An 18,616-nucleotide genomic window follows, 5' to 3' on the forward strand; every position below is an offset into this window, starting at 1 on the left:
CATTCATAATGTTTACACTCTTTTAATGTTAACATAACTATTATCTACATATACATAATATTGACCTGTGAAATTTTGACTATGTCAGTCTGTAGATTCTAACGTCAGCACAACCTATCTGACTTGTAATTTAAAGCACACAGGTTAAGTGTTTAAACACTTAACCCGACATTGTTGCTTTAAATTACAAGTCAGACAGGTCGCGCCGACGTTAAAATCTACTGACATGTCAATAGTCGAACTTACTTCAAGTCAACATCCTAATGCAATCGGACATCTGCAGTGTAGCTATGCAGATAAGTCTGAAGTATGAAGTTGCTGTACTGTCTCTTTCTAAAACACCCAGGCCCTAAACTACGAAAAAGCTAAACTAAGATCATGTAATAGTACTGTATGTGTGTATTCCAGTGATCACACAAATCTGTGAATTAGCAGCTCCACCATTTTGTGAATGACAGCAATCTGACTCCATGATAGTGCTGAATCTGCAGCTAACCACAGGATGTGATGACATACCATGTCTGTATTGTGTGAGTGACAGCAATCTAACTCCATGATAGTGCTGAATCTGCAGCTAACCACAGGAAGTGATGACATACCATGTCTGTATTGTGTGAGTGACAGCAATCTCACTCCATGGGGCAGCACGGTGGCGTAGTGGTTAGCACATCTGCCTTATAGCACTGGGGTCATGAGTTCAATTCCCGACCATGGCCTTATCTGTAAGGAGTTTGTATGTTCTCCCCGTGTTTGCGTGGGTTTCCTCCGGGTGCTCCGGTTTCCTCCCACACTCCAAAAAAACATACTGGTAGGTTAATTGGCTGCTAACAAATTGACCCTAGTCTGTGTGTCTGTCTATGTCTGTGTGTCTCTGTCTGTGTGTGTGTGTGTATTAGGGAATTTAGACTGTAAGCCCCAATGGGGCAGGGACTGATGTGAATGAGTTCTCTGTACAGCGCTGCGGAATTAGTGGCGCTATATAAATAAATGATGATGATGATGATGATGATGATAGTGCTGAATCTGCAGCTAACCACAGGATGTGATGACATACCATGTCTGTATTGTGTGAGTGACAGCAATCTGACTCCATGATAGTGCTGAATCTGCAGCTAACCACAGGATGTGATGACATACCATGTCTGTATTGTGTGAGTTACAGCAATCTGACTCCATGATAGTGCTGAATCTGCAGCTAACCACAGGATGTGATGACATACCATGTCTGTATTGTGTGAGTGACAGCAATCTGACTCCATGATAGTGCTGAATCTGCAGCTAACCACAGGATGTGATGACATACCATGTCTGTATTGTGTGAGTGACAGCAATCTCACTACATGATAGTGCTGAATCTGCAGATAACCGCAGGATGTGATGACATACCATGTCTGTATTGTGTGAGTGACAGCAATCTCACTCCATGATAGTGCTGAATCTGCAGCTAACCACAGGATGTGATAGCACCATGTCTGTATTGTGTGAGTGACAGCAATCTGACTCCATGATAGTGCTGAATCTGCAGCTACCCACAGAATGTGATGACACTATGTCTGTATTGTGTGAGTGACAGCAATCTCACTCCATGATAGTGCTGAATCTGCAGCTAACCACAGGATGTGATGACATACCATGTCTGTATTGTGTGAGTGACAGCAATCTGACTCCATGATAGTGCTGAATCTGCAGCTAACCACAGGATGTGATGACATACAATGTCTGTATTGTGTGAGTGACTGCAATCTCACTCCATGATAGTGCTGAATCTGCAGCTAACCGCAGGATGTGATTACATACCATGTCTGTATTGTGTGAGTGACAGCAATCTAACTCCATGATAGTGCTGAATCTGCAGCTAACCACAGGATGTGATGACATACCATGTCTGTATTGTGTGAGTTACAGCAATCTGACTCCATGATAGTGCTGAATCTGCAGCTAACCACAGGATGTGATGACATACCATGTCTGTATTGTGTGAGTGACAGCAATCTGACTCCATGATAGTGCTGAATCTGCAGCTAACCACAGGATGTGATGACATTCAATGTCTGTATTGTGTGAGTGACTGCAATCTCACTCCATGATAGTGCTGATACTTTGATGGTAGAAACAAGTCAGATACATTGATACATACTGTATATAGAAAAAAAAATCTAATACTAATATATGTTCTAAATTTTATATCTTAAATATCATAGAGGCTTATAGTAATCCTTACATATTTGGACATTAATCTTTCTGTTTGTACAGGTGATTAGTGATCAGTTGTGATTGAATACATCACATATAAATACTTAGGGGCATATTCAATTGACGGCAGGATTGCCAAAAATCCTGCGCTCAAAAAATATTACTGTTAATACGGTAATATCTCGCTGGATTTCAGCTCGCAGCTCCCTTAGCTGCTAGCTGAAATCCAGCGAGTAAATTACTGTATTAACGGTTTTCCCTGCGCAGGATTACCGTAATAGCGATAATATTTTTTGAGCGCAGGATTTTCGGCGATCCCGCCGTCAAGTGAATATGCCCATTAGACTGTTACATCTGGATTCATCCCTCTGCTGGAGGTCTAACAGCACAGAAACGTGTCAGGTTCTTACTACAGTCTCCATAAGGAACAATTGATCACATTATTTTCAGAAGTAGATCTCTGCTTTCAGCATTTGAGCTGTGTCAGCTCACGGTACCAGGAGGGACATAAGATCTGAGGAATTTGATATGTATGGTGAGTCTATTTTTCCCTGTTATTTTAAGGCAGAACACTGGTAATTGAAGGGTTTGAAACATTACTCACCTTTATACTGACTGTCTCCTTATGATCCCGGATCCCATGAATGACATTGCAAAAGGACTTAGGGGACATTAACTTATCTTATACATTATCATTATTATTGGCTTGATCTGACAAGTGTATACATACATTTTTTTAATCATGTTCATGAGGGTGCTATCATCTGTTTTATAACAATTGAAAATTAGTTTTTTATTGTGTAAAATAGATTTGATAGTTTTAAATAAGGTTCTGTGATATCTATCATTCTGGCTTAATTTCGATGAATATCCTTAATAATTTGCCTTTATAAATGAATTTGTTATATATAATTTACTTATATATTTTACTATAGTTTATTTTTAATTATGAATAACATTGATATCATAGTTACTGATGATACTTAGAACAGATCTTTCTGCTCACACTCTCTGCCAAAACAATAGACAAGTCCTAAACAAAAGGTCCATAACAGGATGTCAGAGACTGGGATAATCTAATTAGAATGCAAGATTTTACCACCTACCAAGATCTAATTAGAATTTTCCTTTGTAGTAAGTGACCTTAGGAATGTTTATATCTCATTTACATGTCAGTGAGATTTACATGAGAGACCTGGAGACAAACAGTCTGAGAACCTTCTGGTCATCCCGGGACCTATTGAAGAGAGATGGGGAGGAATGACTATAAATAGGCAGTATCAGCCCAGTGTTAGTGAGTTGGTGGCTGGAGAGCTGGAAGGATGGAACAGTAAGAATGATCAGGAGGGAAAGAGATAGAAGGAGAAATCTTCAGAGTAAGGTAATTATGTTATGTATAAGAATATACTGATATATACACACACATTTGTGGATATTATGTTGTAGATATTGTATTGTTATAAATGTGTGCTTCCATAATGTTATAAGCAAAATGTTGTTGTACAATTAAGATTAGGTTCAAGATATTATGCTATAGATATTGTATTGTAATAAATATGGGATGTGTTTTTGTCTTAACAATGTTTATATAGTTATTATTGCAATCTAACACCATTATAATTATTAGGGTACACTACCGTGCATTATATATATTCTGTACATTGTATTATCTATTAGTGAATATTGTATTGTAAAACAAAGCTGGTTTTACATGTGTTGCATTTTACATATTCTGATAACACACTGTACATTATATTTATCTGCTTTCTCCTATGGTTGCAGTGTAGATAGATATACATGAACCATTACAAATATTATTGTACATTTGTAATATATTCAAAAGCATATTTACGGACATTTCTAGATTTACACCTAAAATGTATGCGTCATATATGAAAGGACAGGAATAATTTAGTTATCCCATAATCATAAAAGTCAACTTTTGTTGCACAATTAGTTAAGATTAAGGCCCAAATAGTTTTATGAGCCAACCATTGTATACATGATAATAAGTATAGTTTGGCAAAAATATATATTTTCTATCAGAACTGTAGTATCATGGGTGTATTATATCTATATATTCTCTATCAGTACTGTGTTATCACGTATACAATATATCTATATTTTTTCTATTAGAACTGCGGTATCATGTGTGTAATATATCTATATATTATCTACCAGTACTCTTGTGCAATTTGTGTTATATATGTTCTGTGTATAATAATATTATGAGTACTACAGATAGTATATTGACTCAAGGGTGTGATGACATATCATGTCTGTATTGCTCAAGGAACACGTCCATTAAGGCTTCTGCCTTAATCATCGTAATTTCATTGCTTTTTGGAGTTTGAGTGGAAGAGTTTCAATAGTTTTCTTACATTTTAGATCAGTGGTCAGGGAACAGGGGTAAATTACCCCAAATGGGGTAAAAATGAAAATCCTTGGGGTAATGCTGCCGATTCACATGCTGTCAGTTGGATTGTAGACCCCTTTAAATGTGAAATTACTGTTGTACCAGAAGATCCTCAAGGGTTGGCAGAGGCACTTCTTGAGCTGTGATGCAATAATGAAGCACGTATTGCATTTGAAAACAAAGCAGATCTGTCATATTTTTGGATGTCAACAGCTGCAAAGGCATCAAAATTGCACATGAGGAGGCAGTCAAAAAGTTGGTGCCTTTTGCAACAACCTATCTTTACGAACAAGGATTTTCCACTCTAACGAACATAAAAACAAAGCAGATAAATCATTTGGACGCTGAAGACTGTATCCAAATTGCTCTGACATCAGTGCCCCAATGTTGATGCTCTTGTATTAAAAATGAAGCAACATCATTTCTACAAAACTTGAAGTTTTGAAGTTGAAGCTTTCAAAGAAATTTTGAATAGATTCCATACAATTTTGAATTCCAAGAATAAATAATATATGATTTCCTTCGTATCAATTAAAGGGAGTAACGTCGACGTATCTAAATATATTTGGGGGTAAAAGGTAAAAAAGTTCCCTGACCCCTATTTTAGATGGTGTGTAAGGAACCTTAATCGGACATGTTAAACCGTAAGGTTTTATGTCTATGGCATTTCATGGCTTTTTGTTAAGTAAAAATATTGATCATTTTCAAAATCTATGTATCTAAATGTGAAATCACCCACCCTCTGCCCACCAACAATTCTCTATCACATGCCACCCTGCCCCCTAAATTATTATATGCCCCTCCCACTGCCAACCAGGTTCTCTAACATGACACCCATTTTTCTCACATGCCATCTCCTGCTCATCAGCCTTTCACACATATGGGCCCTTGCTGATCAGCTACTTTTTTTATATGTCACCACCTATCAACTAGATTTTCTCTCACATGCCACTCCCTGACCATAAGCTTCTAATATCAGCCCTGCACACCAGCTATTATATCACATGCCACCTCATAACCAACAGCTTTTCGCTCACGTTACCCCATGTCTATCAGCTTTTCCCTCACATGCCACCAAACTCACCATCTATTCTCTCACATTCCAACCTCTGCTCCGCCAGTGACAGCTTCACAATACAAAAAGCATTCTCCGATCTCTGTACAAAATGGAGCCTTTAAGTGAGACCTGCACCACACAAAAAATCTTCTAATGACCCCTACTCATGATAGAGAATCCTATCATAAAAATAATTTTCATCTGACCGCTGCACAATAGGTAGCGCCTTCACTTATCCATAAACAACACAAGGAGCCTTCCTCTGGCCATGCAAAACACAGAGAGCCATCCTCTGACCCTGCACAACACAGAGAGCCATCCTTTGACCCTGCACAACACAGAGAGCCATCCTCTGAACCTGCACAACACAGAGAGCCATATTCTGACCCTGCACAACACAGAGAGCCATCCTCTGACTCTGCACAACACAGAGAGCCATCCTCTGGCCCCTGCACAATACATAGAGCCTTCCTCTGACCCCTCCACATTACATAGAGCCATCCTCTGACCCCTCCACATTACATAGAGCCTTTCTATGAGCCCTGGACAACACATAGAGCCATCCTCTGGTCCCTGCACTATACAGAGAGCCATCCTTTGGTCCCTGTACAACACAGAGGTCATCCTCTGACCCCTGCACAATACATAGAGCTATCCTCTGATCCCTCCACATTACATAGAGCCTTCCTCTGACCCCTGCACAATACATAAAGCCTTCTTCTGACCCCTGCATATTACATAGAGCCATCCTCTGACTCCTGCACAACACAGAGAGTCATCCTCTGATTCCTGCACAATACATACAGCTATCCTCTGACCCCTTCGCATTATATAGAGCTTTCCTCTGACACTTGACAATATATAGAGCCATCCTCTGAACCTGCACAATACATAGAGCCATCCTCTGACCCTGCACAATACATAGAGCCATCAACTGACTCCTGGACAATATATAGAGCCATCCTCTGACCTCTGCACAAAACATAGAGTCATTCTCTGACCCCTTCACAGCACAGAGAGACTATAGTAGCAAACAATCGTGGGAATTACAAATATGCCCCCCCCTGGGTGAAGAACTGAACTTCAATCAACAATGGGTCCGCCCTGGACAAAGAAATGAACAGATTACAAGCATGGACTTTTGGAAGTATAAATTACTTTGGGACAGGGGCAAGCCAGGACATTTGAAATTACAAATTTGTTTTGGACAATTACAAGCCAGGACATTTTGAAGTATAAATAACTTTGGGACTGGGGCAAGCCAGGACGTTTGGTTCTACAAATTTTGGTGAGTATTTTGAGAATTTATTATTTTTAATAAAAAACTATGGTGTAAATGAGGGTGTTTGCTGTGTTTATTGTGGGTTTATTATTTTTAATAAATGTTAATGATGTTAACAAGGCAGTGGTGGTTTATTTGACATTTTGTTTTGTGGAACTACAGGTCCCAGCCAGCCCTGGGTATCAGGGCATGTTGGCACTGGCTGCCGTGGGTATGCTGGTGCTTGTAGTTATACAAGTAGCAGCATGCCTACACTCTTTAGGGCAACTTGGCTGGCTGGGACTTGTAGTTCCATAAAACAAAATGGCGTCTGTTTGTTTTTTAACCATATATGCACCGTTATTACCCTACACCCACCGCCCAGGGGTGTAGGAAGAGTCCTAGTGCTATCAACAGTGGGCTGGGTGTCCCTAGCGGGGGGCCCGCTCATTTTTTTCGGCGGACCCCACTCCCTAGGGAATCCAGCCCAGCGCTGAACAGCCTCGGGTTGGTTAGTCATTATGGCAGGGGGACCCATGCTGCGTGTCCCACTGCTCTAGTGCCTCCAACCCCGGCTGGTTTGCCTAGTGCTGGTGAAAATCGGGGGAACTCCACGCAAATTTTTTTACCCGATTTTCACGGTATCAGTAGTGGGCTGGCAGCACTAGGGTTAATAGTGAATAGAGGGGACCTCACGCTTTTTCTTTTATCCTCCCCTTGTCATCTGCTGCCCCTGTCATCCACTCCCCTGTCATCCGCAACCTCTGTCCTCCCCGTGTCATCCGCTGCCCCTGTCATCCATTGCCACTGTCATCCGTTGCCCCTCTCATCCGGTCCCCCTCTCCTCCCCTTGTCATCTGCTGCTGCTGTCATCTGCTGCTCCTGTCATATGCTACACCTCTAATCCGCTGTTGCTGTGATCCATTGACTCTCTCATCCGCTCCCCCTGTCCTAACCTTGTCATCCGCTGCCCCTGTCATATGCTGCCCCTTTAATTTGCTGCCGCTGTCATCCGTTGCCCTTGTCATCTGCTCCCCCTCTCCTCCCCTTGTCATCTGCTGCCGCTGTCATCCGCTCTCCCTGTCATTTACTCCCCCTCTCATTCACTTAACATGTCATCCACTAATCCCCTTACCATCCACTGCTGCCGGCATCCGCTGCCCCTGTCATCCTTTGTACCTGCCATCCGCTCCCCCTGTTCTACCCCTCTCATACGCTGCCATTGTCATCTGCTGCCACTCTCCTCCGCTCAACCTGTCATGCGCTTCCGATGTCATCTGCTGCCCTTATCATCCACTCTCCCTGTCCTCCGCTCAACCTGTCATCTGCTCCCCCTGTCCTAACCTTGTCATCCGCTGCCCCGTCATCAGCTGCCCCTGTCATATGCTGCCCCTGTCATCCATTGCCGCTGTCATTTGTTGCCCCTCTCATCCACTCAACCTGTCATCCGCTCCCCATGTCCTCCCCCTCTCATCCACTCAACCTGTCATCCGATCCCCCTGTCCTCCCCTTGTCATCTTCTGCTGCTGTAATCCGCTCCCCCTGTCATCTGCTGCTGCTGTCTTCCGCTCCCCATGTCTTCCCCTTGCCATTCGCTTCCGCTGTCATCCGCTGCCCCTGTCATCCATTGTCCCTGTCATTCGCTCTCCCTGTTCTCCACTTGTCATATGCTGCCGCTGTCATCCGCTGCCACTCTCCTCCGCTCAATCTGTCATGCGCTCCCGATGTCACCCGCTGCCCTTATCATCCACTCTCCCTGTCCTCCACTCAACCTGTCATCCGCTCCTCCTGTCCTAACCTTGTCATCCACTGCCCCTGTCATCTTCTGCCCCTGTCATCCGCTGCCCCTGTCATATGCTGCCCCTGTCATCCTCTGCCGCTGTTATCAGTTGCCCCTCTCATCCGCTCCCCCTGTCCTCCCCTTGTCATCTGCTGCCACTGTCATCCGCTCCCCATGTCCTCCCCTTGCCATTCACTACCACTGTCATCCGCTGCCCCTGTCATCCATTGTTCCTGTCATTCGCTGCCACTGGCATCCGCTCCCCCTGCCGCTGTCCTCCATGAGACTCTCATGGACACCTGTGAAAGCAGCTGCTCCTTCTCCAGCTTATCCGCAGCTTGAAGCCCAGAATGGGTAAGTACAGCATCACCATGACATTAGGCCAGTCAGGTTTGCTACATACCGAGCACTTTCAAATTTCAAGTTTAAACGGTATCACGCAGCTCTGGCCCCGCTCGGAAAGATTAATAAACTGTGAAATGAGAGCAGTGCCAGGGCTAATACTAGTGTAGTGTGCCCCCCTCAGCCCCAAAACACCAACCAGCCCCCCTGTACCCAATAAATATGGCTAAATTCTTCTGCTCACAGAAGAAAATTTCTAAGCGAGAGGGTCAGTCAGCCATGTTTGTGCTCTCAAGTGAAGCCATTTTCAGTACACCCAGTACAAGACTCTATCTGACATGCGCAACATTATGACATTTTCTGAAATCCCATATCTTTCAAATGGGGCATGTTTTAGCAAATTATAAAAAAACTCTAACTTTCTCAAACTTGTGAACCCTCAACGGCACTGCTCAGCCCTAATAGCTTTCTAACAAAACTTACCGCGTGTCTTTAAATGCACTGTACACTGAGTTACGCTCCCCCCAAAAAAACAGAAAAGCAGTGACTTTTGCGAAACAGGAAGTAGAAAAAAAACGGACAGATTTTGAACTTTGGATTGTTCCTAAATTGTCATTTTTTATTCTTTTTTTCTGAAATTTCACATGCGCCACCTGTGGACAGTTCTCCATTCGCATGCCAAATTTCAGTTTAATAGCTTTAATACTTTTTAAAATGTAGACCCTCAAACACCATGCCCCCCTCTCACAAATTCCCTATGGCAAAATGACTTTTTTTAGATGTAACCTTAATATAAGGGCACGACTGTGCTCTCATAATATATGCACACACTCAGTGGCCTCTTTATCATGTATACAATTCTAATATTGGACAGGACCATCCTTCTTTAAGTTGCTGTCACATAATTTCCTGCCTCATTTTGAACACTTTTTCTTCTGTAGCGTGATTATTGTGAACTTTGTTCACAGAAGTACCGCCTACAACAAGATATATAATTTACCTAATGTAATAGTGAATAAGTAGTGTGTACGTCGTCACCTATGGTGATATATTAGACATTTTTGCCTTGTGTGAGTGTACAGATAAGCCTTCACAGTTTTGTTTTAAGTGTGTATGTTTGTGTGGCAATGTAAACAAAAATAAAAACTTTGCCCAATGAATGGATCATATTTGTTAGTGTAATTCATTTAAATGCTCTGAATGTATTAATTGTTTTGCCCACAAGTCAAGTCTTGTTGTACATCAGAGGATTCACACAGGAGAGAAACCATTTAAATGATTTGAGTGTAGCAAGTGTTTAACTGAGAATTAAATTATAGTTGCACATAAGAGGATTCATACTGGAAAGAAACTATTTAAATGGTCTGAATACAGCAAGTGTTTAATTGCACTTGTCACTCATCAAAGGAATCATACACAAGAGCCACCCTGAGGATCTGAATGTAGCATATGTATCATAAACATATTATCTCTATGTATCAAAAAATATCCATACAGGGGATTTATAACTTTTATTTTTTCATTGTGGGAAATGCTTTATGTAACATCAAGGCCATATTACAAGTCAAAGAAGACTTGAGTGGTCTGACAAAGGGACTTGGGAGTATGTTCCCTCTGGGATGTTCTAAGTGTTTTGAAGTAAAGCTGCAGTACACAATCACACAATAACAATAGGGCAGCCCTTGCAGAGTTCTGTAATATACTGCTGTCCTACTCATAAATTACTTACTTGGTATAGAGAAGAAGACAAAAATGTCTCTGTAAAATTTGACCTTCCAAGTATAGTCAAGATATTGTAAGTAAGACATTTAGAACACCACAGAGATGCTGCAGAGACAAGTAAAAGGATTAGTTATTGTACTTGAAAAGTGCAGGTACAGAAAACTACAAAGGTTGATAGATCATATAAAGAATATTGTATTGGTGAGAATAATCAATGCTATGCAGAGGCTGGAAATATCAGAGGCAATGAGACCCAATAGGAAGGTCACAGATGTGATTTTTGTTGATGGGTAACTAGTTTATTTGTACAGCTGATTTGTGTAATACTAAATATGGATACTTGATGTTTTTTCTGTCTCATGCATTGAAAATGAAAAAATATCCTGAGCCTTTTGGATTGGACACTGTATATGTTACATTGTTACCTGTTTAATCTGTCATTTTGGGTATCAATATTTCACCTGAGAATTTGTACAATTGCTCTAACCTTTTGATATGCCACAGATTATGCCACAAAGTATTTGAGTCCAATTCTGCATTCTGGTGTTTTATTTCTGTTTAATTTTAAGTATATTTTTACTATTCCAGTATGTCAAAGTCTAATAACCATTTTACCAATAAGCATTGTGACTAATTATTGTCAAATTAAATTACATTTATTAACATTCTGGCTTTGTTCTTAGAATCATTCACATCTCAAAAAGTCTTTCTGTTTATAATGCTATATTTTTGCAAGTAATGTTTCAATGATAGTACATTTGGATACATTGAGTTTTGATTGCATTTTTGTATGTTTGGGGGTAGCTGAAGGCTTCCAAAGAGTGTTAGCTCTGGTACCAATCCTTGGTGCTGGTAATAGCCTTTTTTTGTAAAAGTGAATGCGAGACAGATGTTTGTGGTTTACTCATCTATAGATAGAGAGAAAAGGCATCTGCACCAAAGACAAATTCTGTACCGCCTAGTGTATTATGTATATAATCTATTTTTTAATATTTCCAAGCAACCTATTGTATAAGATTTTCTCTTTTCTTCTCTTTAAATAATAAATGAGATGAGCAGGCTTCCAAAATATAATATTTCTATAGTTTAAAGATATTATGCATAGATACAACCAAACTGGACGAAGCAGACATACGCTCAGGGTCTCAAAATGCCAATTGACAATCTATATTTGATTAAGACACACTTTTATAAAGATGTTACCCCTTATTACAAACACACCTTCCCAGCTTACATCACTGCTGGCACTCTAAGTCTCTATAATTAAAGCGACATGTTCTTTTGGACAGGTCATCTTGACCTTATTTGGAGCCAATATTTCTTTGGTCTTATTCGGCGATTGTAAAATGAAGATCACGTAACAGTTATATAACATGTTGTTTTGTTCATGAATTGTGCAATAATGGAAATGTACTAAAACCATGTCTCTTGTTATGTAATATGTGTTTTTTTCGTTCTCTTAAAAGCACAAACACAAATTTCAAGTTAATTGGTTCATTCTATTGAACTAATTGGTAATATAGGGTTTTTGTTAATTATTATTTTGAGACTAGATATAAAATTTAAGGTGTGGACTGATAAATCATCTCACATATATTTATCGTCCACTAACTAAGAAGTTCTCCCCAGAATTTATTTAGCCATGATTCAAGAACAAAGAGTAGAAAAGAATTCTAATTGGAGCACTGCTTTACAGACAAAAAAAAAACAATTTTCCATTATTTATTCTATTAAAAATATTCTATGTTCTGACCATTTAATAACATTTGCAAGTGAAATATTAAAACATAATACGAGTTTGTAAAAAGTTACTGGTGCTTTGTGTACACTAGATAAAATTGACAGGTGATTGGTGCCTTGTCAAGTTATTTTGTTATCCTGCTATTATATTTATTTAAATTAATCTAGCAATGTGATTCCACTTGAAATTCATTGCAATAAGGTCTATAGTCACTGGGTTCACTGAATTATTATTCAAAATCAATTTTTAATTAAATTTTAATTTTGAGACCTTATGCCATTATAATAACGCACAATGTCCCCTTTTATAAATTCATTATTAATTAATCAGATTGTCATTAAACTGTTGTAAATCCTCTATTCCACCACTAGGGGAAGGTTGCTCGGCAGCATCTTTAGCACATATGAGTTTAGAGGTGAAGTGTCCCTCTATATGTTGCTCATTAAATAGAACATTCCCTATAGATTTCCTTTTCTTTATAGTGAATTAAGTATTCAGTTATGTCTTAAATGACACGTAATTCAATTTTTTAGCTCTGTGGTTTAATTAAATGAAAATATGATCAGAAAGATTATAAATTATTAATTTGCGAGACAGATAAATAAACGTCAGATACCAACAGTGTTTCTGGGTGTGTGCTGTAAATTAACAGCTAACGAAGCAGAAAGTGACAGTGCACCATAAGACTATTAACAGATATCAACAATAGCTATTAAGAAACAGGGTAACAAACATTGAAGGATCTAAGAATGAGCCTGATTGTAAGATCTTACATGATATCCTGCAGAGTGTAAATTCAAACTGGGTTACAAATTCATCCTGCCAGGAGCAAAGACATATGACAGTAGCCGGTCAGTGCTCGGATGCTCTTACTGGTCACATCCAGATCATATTTAATCCTGTTGCAGATTTGCAGTCATCGCTCTGTACGTGTAGATATGTATCCACTTTTATGTCCTGCATCTGATAGTGCTTCCAGCATCACAAGGGATCCTGCAGGGAGAGGGGACTGGGGGAAGGAGAATAAAACAAGAATTGGGCCCGGCTTGTACCATGTAACATCCACATGAAGAGACATTGATTTGTTCATCCCCCTCTATCTCCTCTGCATGTGCCAGCTGCTTGTGCATTGTAACAAGCCTGCCTTACTTTCTCTTCTTTCTCTGCTAATATGTCAGTGTGTAGTGCTCTCTAGGGCATTAGTATTATGTCCTATGACATTGTAACCAGCCTGCCTTACTTTCTCTTCTTTCTCTGCCAATATGTCAGTGTGTAGTGCTCTCTAGGGCATTAGTATTATGTCCTATGACATTGTAACCAGCCTGCCTTACTTTCTCTTCTTTCTCCACCAATATGTCAGTGTGTAGTGCTCTCTAGGGCATTAGTATTATGGCCTATGACATTGTAACTAGTGAGCTGATAAGAGTGAGATATTTACGTCATTACTTCTACTATGTTACTGCCGAGTCTCCAGAGGATGATTGTAAACTGTATGTGAGATTTCAGGGAGAATGATCCCTGTATAATATGTCTATGCTATAGTGCTGCTTCTTATGTACTGTGATTATTGTGCTTCAGTTAAATGATGATAAACGTGCTGTGACAGCAGCTTTTATTTAAACATAATTACAAGTTATAGCAAAGCCTGTTTTGGAAGCATAGATTAGATCAGCAGAAAATAAGACCTGTATGTTCATAATATGAATAAAACCAACACTCCATGAGAACAACACATGAAGCCAGTATCTCATGTCAGAGGATTCACATGTGGTTATTACGGAGTTCCCATGTTCCAGGATACCTAGCAGAGTACAATATACAATACTATAATGTGACATGGTACTGCTGGTATATGTGCTGTGACAGTATACAATGTGATAATCCTCTATAGGTGTCCCATAACCACTTACAGCTGGGACCTGGGAATGCAGTAGGCTTTCTATATAAATATTTCTATGATATCATTTTGTATCCCATGAAAGATCTATATCTAATATTTACCTCATCCTTTCTGTCGGACAGATAAATGTAATGTACTTTATGTGTTTCCCTGGTGTACTTTAATTATGTTAGTGTAATAGTTTGTCAAGCGAAGCCAACACTGTAATTACTGAATGATGCTGCAGTTATCCCTGAACGTTATATTGACAGCTGTCACTCACACATGTCTGAGATGTGACATGTGTCTTTTATGGCAATTTCATATTCCCTTAGTACACGTCTGCAAACCCATTAAATATTAAGTTCAGTGTCTTTCAATGAGAACCGAATCATTTTCCCTGAGAGACTGAGAGCTCGGACCGTGTTACTATAAATATTGGTAATTTTTCAACTGATGTATAATAATGAATTAGCAATAAAATATGTATTTCAGCCTAGGTTATCATTAAGGTTAACATTAATAAAATCTATCCAAACAGCTGCATAAACAAATGAATTTCTAAGTTGACCTCTATACATAATAAAAAAAGTGCTTAATAGACATGAAAACTGAGATGATACGTATGGAATAATAACAATAATAATAATTAAATAAGAGGAATTATAATAATAAAAAATGACTTCTGACTCCTAGTATGTCCTATATAACACACCACATATACATTTACACTGACATTCTCTAAATGACTACACTGCTCTTGGACCAGATGAAGAGCACAGATCTGAAGATAAATCGTATATAGTATGTACACATGTATCAGCATGTTGGTTGGGACTTTTTATTGTCCTTGGTAAATCGCTAATCATTAGAATTTCCCTGCAGTGTGTACCTAGCCTTACTGCTGATACTTAGATCAGGTCTTTCTGCTCACACCCTCTACATAGACAATAGGTGAATCCTAAACAAAAGGTCCATTTGTTGACATAACAGGATGCTAGAAACTGCGATGATCTAATTAGAAAATTTTACCTCCTGCTGAGGCCTAATTAGATATTTCCTTTGTAGTAAGTGACCTTAGGAATGTTTCTATTTTGTTCCAAGTCAAAGAAGTTTACACAAAAAAATGCTTTCATTAAAGAAAACTTTGACATTTTATGAAACCCTAATTTAAATATCACCTGGAGACAAACAGTCTGAGAATACTTTTTTATCATCTGGGAACAATTGATGATAGATGGGGACGAATGACTAAATATTAACCTATATTTGTAATATATGTATAAAAATATTGATGGAACTTCTGGGTTTTCAATTAAACTGTATGAGATATATATGTGAGGACAGGTATAATATAGTTCTCCCACAATAAAAAGCAGAATTTGTTGCACAATTACTTAAGATTGACGCCAATTGGTTTCATGAGCCAACCATTGATTACATGATTACATAATATTATGAACACTACAGATATTGACTCCAAGGGGGAATTAATATAAATATTAAAGCCTGTTTATCAGATGATGTTCTGAAAATGTGTTTTATATATTCTAATCTTCCTATAAATTCTCGGAAAATTCCACTTAATAGTGATGTATATTAGTGTGTGTCCAAACTACTTCCCTTCAGATGTCCAAAATATAATTATGTAGTATTTCATAATGTATCATTTCAATCTCAGGTAGTTACCAAGTTATCTCCTCCACATTCTATGTATTTGTATAAGTGATTCCCCCCATATTAGTCATAAGGGGCCACGAGTGTGACCAAATAAATAAACTGAGCAAGAAAAGTCTTTTGCTTTGCTCTATATAGAGAAGTGTTTTACACTGTAATGAAAATTGTTATCATAGTGCTAATTATATGGAATTAATGGAAAACATTCTCCTTACTATAGTAGAAGATGTCAGATGGAATATAAAGTAAGAAGTGACCTGAATCCTAAAATTATATAGTGATTATTGGTAGGAGACACTGAACTTTAGATCACACTAATTAGGTAATGAGCACCTAAGGGGTGACGTCCTTTCCCCTGTTTTACATTCTCACACATGTCTTCTATTACTACTGATCACATTATCATTTTCATTTTAATATTTTGCTTGTGAAAAGAACAGTCTAACATAAAAAAGAGTTTTCTTCGTACTAAATCACATGCACAATTTTTTAAAACTATGACATGTTTAGTAATATAGATGATTATGTTCTCTAAAGTCCAAAGAGTATATTGAGATTTAATCCATATAATTCCATATTATTTGTACTACTGCAGCCATCTCTGCTTTATCAAAAACAATTTGCATTGGAAATCACAGGAGCACTTCTCACTTGTTAATGTTATAGTTCGCTGCACTGGTTACTGTGACAAAACATGTAGATTTAATTTGGTTTACAATAAATATTTATTTATTGCCGATTTTGTTCATGGGAGCTCCACCTACAGCTAAATATGTAAAGTGCTTCATTAGTCCATTATCTACTGTGCATATCTACAGCTTTGTGCTGGAACAGGTCTTTTGCTCACACTCTCTGCCTAGATAATAGATGAATAATAAACAAAAAGTCCATTTGTTGACATAACAGGATGTCAGAGACTGTCATGATCTAATTAAAATTCAAGATTTTAACAGGTGTCAAGGTCTAATTAGAATTTTCCTTTATAGTATTTCTCCTATGAAATGTTTATACCTCATTTACATGTCAATGAGATTTACATGAGACCTGGAGACAAACAGTCTGAGAACCTTCTGGTCATCCCGGGAACTATTGAAGAGAGATGGGGAGGAATGACTATAAATAGGCAGTATCAGCCCAGTGTTAGTGAGTTGGTGGCTGGAGAGCTGGAAGGATGGAACAGTAAGAATGATCAGGAGGGAAAGAGATAGAAGGAGAAATCTTCAGAGTAAGGTAATTATATTATGCTTAAAATGATACATAATCAAATTTTGTGTATATTATGTTGTAAATATTGCAGTGTTATACATGTGTTATGCGTCCTTGCCTTAACAATGTTTGAATAGTTAGTACTACAACCTAACATAGTTATATTTTTTTCATTACACTAATGTGCATTGTACTTTGCATTATCATTAGTAAATATTGTATAGCAATATAAATATCTGGATAATACACTGTACATTATATGTATCTACTTTCCCATATGGTTGCAGTGTAGTTAGATATTCATGAACCACTATAAATATCAATTTATATTATCTTCATAAAGAAAAAAATAAGCACAAACAGGCTACCCAAATTATATACCACACATCCAATTAATAATATAAAAAATGATACTTATTAGCATCCAACATACAAAATTAAAACTGCCTTTTAATCTTAAAATAAAATAAATGGGTTAATACTTCTCTTGGTGCACACACCAGTGTAACACATTCATTACTATATCCACGAATTGTGTAAATAGTTATTTGTCACAGATATATCCTATATAAGGGAGGAGTCACTCCAAGTGCTAATTGTAGGTATTCTGTTAGACTACTAGGGAATAAATAACATCCCTCTTATAATTCAGAGGCATAGATGGTGTTATCCAGATCGCTGCTTTCGGGAATAATTAAGATCAATGTTTTCCTTTGTATACAGCAAACAGTATATTCAGCCTCCCGAAGTGCTTCATAATCCAGTCTCTCCCCAGCAGCACATAAAACACAGCTCCCCGTCTGTAACCTTATCACAGCTCAGTGTATTTGCTGTGTATAATTAGCAACTTCGGGACCCAGGTTTATCCTACCAAATTCAATAAGGACATATGTGACCATTCAGGCTACACTTTTCTGGTTAAACAAATCTTTCTTTTTTGTATTTCTCCGCATAATCAAACTCCTTCAGACATGTGGAATTGACAGCTAAACTTATTTGTAACTTAGAGCTGACCAGTCATGACTTTCTCTATCACAGATAACAAGTGATACAATCAATTCATTTCCATTAGTATGATATCAAACATAGCATAGCAGAAATATTAAATTTATCAGAAAAGAATAAAACAATATACAATGCTTTATTGTTTTATGATATTTGTAGTATAACTGATTTTAATTGGCTCTGAAAGCTCAATGATATCATCTATGACTCCGAAATGTAAGAGGTAAGTTATTTACTCCCTAACAGTATAACAGAAGAATACCTGCAATTAGCACTTGGAGTGAGCTTCACTTTGTAAAGGATATATCCTTGATTAAAAACTATTTACACAATTCAT

The 18,616-nt window shown here is 38.3% G+C and overlaps 1 protein-coding gene across 1 annotated transcript in view; it reads left to right on the plus strand.

Moving 5' to 3' along the window:
* The first annotated feature begins 13,901 nt into the window (after positions 1-13,901).
* LOC142149639 (uncharacterized) overlaps positions 13,902-18,616 on the plus strand; it is a 39,764-nt gene continuing 35,049 nt past the window's right edge. The window contains exon 1 of the mRNA XM_075204958.1: positions 13,902-13,937. Within this exon, the coding sequence (XP_075061059.1) occupies positions 13,902-13,937 (36 nt within the window). The remainder of the gene's footprint in view (positions 13,938-18,616) is intronic.

The sequence above is a fragment of the Mixophyes fleayi genome, chromosome 4 (genome assembly GCF_038048845.1).
Source record: "Mixophyes fleayi isolate aMixFle1 chromosome 4, aMixFle1.hap1, whole genome shotgun sequence".
Lineage (NCBI taxonomy): Eukaryota > Metazoa > Chordata > Amphibia > Anura > Limnodynastidae > Mixophyes > Mixophyes fleayi.